At 36.0% G+C, this 5,219-nt stretch overlaps 1 protein-coding gene across 1 annotated transcript; it reads left to right on the top strand.

Annotated features, from left to right (window-relative positions):
- Nucleotides 1-335: 335 nt before the first annotated feature.
- On the top strand, nt 336-2,107 carry LOC130719852 (putative F-box/LRR-repeat protein At1g56400). Its single transcript, XM_057570455.1, has 3 exons — nt 336-1,277; nt 1,540-1,707; nt 1,817-2,107. The coding sequence occupies exons 1-3, from the start codon at nt 336-338 to the stop codon at nt 2,105-2,107; spliced, it is 1,401 nt and encodes a 466-aa protein (XP_057426438.1).
- The last annotated feature ends 3,112 nt before the right edge of the window (nt 2,108-5,219 follow it).

Raw genomic sequence — 5,219 nt, 5'->3', positions numbered from 1 at the left:
TATAACAATTACTAATAAGATGGAAGACTAAATTAATTTGGTCAGAAAAACATAAAACAAAATCTGCCTAATTAACCAGAAATTAAATTGTTTCAAAAATAACCAAAAAAGAAAATAAAATTGACCAGTCATTACAACATTTCTTTAAAGGGACAAGACTTGACCAAAAATCTTTGATAACACAAGCGTTTCCTTTTCCTCTAAAAGTTGCACATTTTTACCTTTAACTTGCACCCCATTTTCATCTATAAAAGAGTCCCCACAATTAACATGATTCTCCATTCACAAAAACCGTACACATAATATTGTTCACAATATTGTTAACCACCGTAGCCATGGCAAAGAACCTGGACATGTTCTCTTCATTACCAGAATCCCTTCATATCTCCATCATCTCCTTGCTTCCCTACAAAGAAGCGGCAAGGACTTCCATCCTCTCCAAACAGTGGTTTGAAACATGGCGTAAGACAAAGATGATTGATGTGGAGTTCGACGAACTCTTCTTCGATAAACCCGATGAGTTCGATGAATCCGATGAATCCAAAAAAGCTCATAGAAGGGGTTTCCTCAACTTTATCACTCGCGGGATCTCACACAATAGAAACCAATTTGTGGACACGTTCTCTCTCAAGGTTTCTCACCCTGAGAGTTGCCCTGAAATCATAGAGCATTGTTTTGCTTTTGCGACACAACGTGGGGTGAAAGATTTGAGGCTTGATTTCTCTGATCCAAACTGGAAAGAGAACACCATGGATGAGCATATTGCTTTGATGCAATTGCCACAACATGTCTATGACCTTGGGTCATTGCTTGAGTCCTTGAAACTATACTCATGCGGTTTTTCCATGCCTCATATGCTTCAGTTTCGGTCGCTAAAGGAGATTTCCTTGGGCTGGATTAAAATTAGTGAAACCACTCTTCAAACTTTGCTTTACAGTTGTAAGACTCTTCAGAACTTAAGCTTGAAGAAGTGTGGGGAATTAGAAAGCTTTAACATGGGAGATGAAATGATTGGATTGAAAAGGTTAGTGATTGACAAGTGTCAATTTGAGTATACAGACATCTTTTTCGATGCTCCAAATCTTGAGTTCTTCAAGTACTCTGGAGGTGTATGGAATTCAGATATCAACATAAAACGAGAGGTCATGGAAGAGGTAGAAATAGATTTCCCTTATGAGTTTGAGCCTAATTTCAATGAATATGCTGATGAACTCTACACCATATTGAGCGATTTCTACCCTGTCCGAGTGTTAACTGTGTGTAGTGTCTTACTTCAGGTAATCTTATATTCTTCTCTTTCCTCCCATAATTTCTTCTAATCTTATTACCATGACATGCTTTCTGTCTTTCACAGTTTGTGATCACATGTGAATCATAAGTGTGACTTGTATCATATACACACAATTTTCAAAGTAGCATCATCATCTTTTTGAATGGATTGTTTTAATTTGTTTATGCATGTTTTTGTTATGGTTAGTAAGACATTTCTCGGTTCTTACTTGTAAATATGTGTTTCTTGTTATGCATGAAAAATTGAAGGCTATTCCATTTGGAGAAGATAAAATACGGCATGGCTTGAATGTGAGGCATTTGATCTTGAAGACTCAAATGCATCCTAATGAATTATACGGTTTTACATTCCTTTTGGAAAGTTGCCCTTGGTTGGAGAAGCTCACACTGGAGATAGGCCCGCGAGTAATATACAATGTGAGTCAATTATTTTAAATTTTGTATTTGTATCTAATTTTTCCATCTCTTTCTTATAATATCAACTCATATTACACATTTATCACTCTTCTCGTGCATGTTACTGTAGGATTATGAACCTCCTCACAATATTGACCTTCAAAAATTCTGGGAAAGGCCTATGTTGAAAACGCCTGAATGTTTGGCAAAAACTTTAGAGGTTGTGGAGATCAAAGGTTGTACGGGAAGTTTGGATGAATTTAAGGCTTGCTTTTATTTGATCGAACTTGGAAGTTCTTTGAAAGAGATGAATATCTATATGAGGAAGGATGAAAATGAGGAAATACGACGTGGAATTATGGCAAATTTTGTACCTGGCTTTCCATGGGCTTCAAAGGATTTAGATATATTAATTGCTTGATTATGTATTTGAAGTTTGAACTTGTTTTTGCTAGCTGCAACTTAATAAATAAATTATACATTATCTTTGTATTTTGAGCGAAAGAGAGAGATGTAAATTAGACATTATCCTATAGGGACTTAGCAGCTCAACTTCTATTGGTGTTTCTTCTTGATTCATCCTCTGTCAGGTTCTAAAACAGAGCTTTCGGGCTTGTGTTTGTTTCTGCTACTCTCTAGTCTCAGGTTATGTCTTTAGGGGGAGTGTCTTTTTCTTGGCTGAGCCTTGTGCTCACTGTTGATGTATTATGCTTTTCTTCTTCAATAAAATTTGGCTTTCTAAAAAAAGAAAGAGAGAGATGTGATAATGTTGTTATTCAAAAAAGCCAATCTTTCGGTTTTAAAACAAGTGGATAAAGATCGATTGTAGAACAGTTTATGTGAATTAGTTCATAATGCATGTTTTTATTAATCAATCCACTAGTGGATATATAGTATTTCTCTCAATTTAAAGGATTAGATACATGTGTAAATGAGTATATGATGATCCCTCTTTTTAAGCTTTAATGTATGTAAATAAATAATTTAATTTTAATATATGTACTACCCACGGTGGCGAGTCGACCTCCATTGGATTCCCAGAGATTGCAACTCAGCAGCAGATTGTTTAGCTAAAGTAGGTCTAGATTGTGGGTTACACGGTGTTCATTATTTGGAGAGACCTCATGTGGTAGTTGAACCTTTCATCTTGAAGAACTCGTTTTCGGTTTCTTAGTGTTGTTATTTTTTAGTTTTCCGATGTGCCAAAAAAAAGGGTGATAGTATATTAATAATTATTCATTCACACTTTAATTCTACTCAAACCAAGAGTGAGATAAAAAAAAATTGAGTGATATAATAAATAAGTGTTAGTTATTTTATAAATTAATTTAAACTAAATACTCGTGTGTGGGTCGGTTGAGAAACCAACATATTGATTCTCTAATCAAGTGATTATTTGAGAAAGATACTTTTTGTTTCTCAATTCAGATTCTTAAGACACATCAAAAAGTTCTTAGTGAACGCTATTGAGAAGTTACAAACGGAATTAGACTATAGAACTGGGGGAACAACTAAAATGAATTTGAATAAAGACTTAAGCAACTAGAAATAAACGACATAAAACAGGATAAATAAAATGCAAGAATGGTAAATGACTGAAAGATGATAAACAAAGTAAAGTGCTAAAAGTTAACGATAAAAGAAAATGTGGAAAATTTGTGGATTTTGATTGATTGTTGAGTTTTTTTTTTTTTTTGTGAAAATGACCCTTATTTTATAGAGGTCAAATTCAGCTAACTTACATCGGTTGATGATCACCTGCGAACAACCCACGTTCTCATTTCTTACGGAACATGGCGAGACCCCAGCCCCACCCCATAGGGAGGCTCGCCAGGGACAGTCTGGGGCATTGGAGCACGCACGCCAGAGGCGAGGGAGAACGCACGTCATAGGGTGGTCATCACTGTTTAGAAGGTCTGCCATAGAAATTAAGTATTGGTTAAGAGACCTGGTTTTTACAATGTGTTGTTGGGATGCTGGATCATATAACCGTGGCAAATACAAGGGATCAGCACCTTTTTAGGCTCTATATTTTTTAGCTTCAGAGTTGGTAACATGTTTGTGGATAATTGCCACTGCTCTTTGTTCTCCCTCCTGGTTTCTTCATGCTGTCTGTTTCTTTTTCTTGTTTTGTTGCTGTCCTATATTTGTAGTTGTGTCTTGGTTAACATTAGATTCCCTTTAAGTATGTTGGGTTGGGGCACCCCTTGTGCACCCCATTAATATTATTTGGCCTTTCAAAAAAAAACTAGGGCGTAAGGGAGTTCGGCCGAGCTCGGCAAGGCCCAATTAGCCCATTTAGCATAGGAGTTAACACTTTATGTTAAGAATTTTTTAAATTTTGTGCTTGTTGATTTGACTCCCTCATTTGCTAGAGCGTCGGCCATTCCTTCCCATACTGGTATCTAAGACGAATCGATCTTTCTTCCAGATGCAAAGTAATCCACCACCTCTATTAATGGCAGGGATGCCTTTCCAATCAAAATAACTATCCCCCCACACGATAGAGAAAGACATCTTTGGTAAATCCGTTAGCCTACCATCTCTAAAAATTTCATAAAGACATCTTACGATTTGACTGAAGAAGATAACAACGAATAATATGCTTCAAACGATGGAGAAAACCTCTACTGGAGGTTAAAATTTCTCAACAAGAATTGCCACCATTTTCTCCAAAACCTGACCAACTTAGTGTTGCAGAACTCTTTGAATTATAAATGTTGAAACTGTTTTTGACAACACACTGCCGATTTCCAATTTGTGTAGGCAGAGTGGAATTATCTTTGTTCATAGAACAAAACCTATAATTTCCTAGTAATTAGCCTTCACCAAGGCACCAATGACACCAAAACTAGTAAGCCTAAAAAACTCAAATGGCTTTGGTTTCCTTGCTGTCTAAAGAAAGGGATGCAGATATAGATGTAAGTGTATACTACTACTACCAACAGTGAAGGGATCTATATAATGATTTTAATATCAACTAATTTCTTTTTTGGGGCCTAAATTTTTTTCTTATTGATTTGGGGCCTTAGGCTAAAGCCTTATTGGCCTAATCCTTTACACGACCCTGAATATACACCTAGCCGCAAGACAGTTAAAATCCAAAAAGCTGAGACACAAATTTAAAAAATAGAAAGTAATATACTTTTTCAAAATTTGGGAATGAGGCTTTAAAAATAATAGTGAGCTGCATTCAAAATTTAAACAAACCAGTCAAAAACACAAAAAATTGGAGAAACTCATGTGAACATAGAGCTAAATACAAAATTCAATGAAAAAAACAGCAATAAAGTTATAGATGGAATAAAACACAAATCTCCTAAAGTTATAATACGTAATTCACAATCTTTGGGTGTCTGACCATGAATCGGCGTAGTTTTCATCTTGTATGTGTCCGAGCCGTGTCCTAGTCGTGTTTAATTAAACTGGAAAGAATAATATTTTATTTTGACGCTTCCAATTGCACACGTGCAGTCCCATGTTGGTGTCGCATGCCTGTCCGAGACTAAACACTCTCTTTCCCAAGCGTGTCA

The sequence above is a fragment of the Lotus japonicus genome, chromosome 5 (genome assembly GCF_012489685.1).
Source record: "Lotus japonicus ecotype B-129 chromosome 5, LjGifu_v1.2".
Taxonomy (NCBI): Eukaryota; Viridiplantae; Streptophyta; class Magnoliopsida; order Fabales; family Fabaceae; genus Lotus; species Lotus japonicus.
Note: the sequence above shows the minus strand (reverse complement) of the source record. Positions and strands in the feature narration are given on the sequence as shown.

Excerpts from the sequence above, each read along its gene's own strand:
- LOC130719852 (XM_057570455.1), top strand. The coding sequence starts at position 336 with ATGGCAAAGAACCTGGACATGTTCTCTTCATTACCAGAATCCCTTCAT. Across the intron at positions 1,278-1,539 it reads TGTGTAGTGTCTTACTTCAG|GCTATTCCATTTGGAGAAGA; the intron begins GTAATCTTATAT and ends GAAAAATTGAAG. Across the intron at positions 1,708-1,816 it reads GCCCGCGAGTAATATACAAT|GATTATGAACCTCCTCACAA; the intron begins GTGAGTCAATTA and ends ATGTTACTGTAG.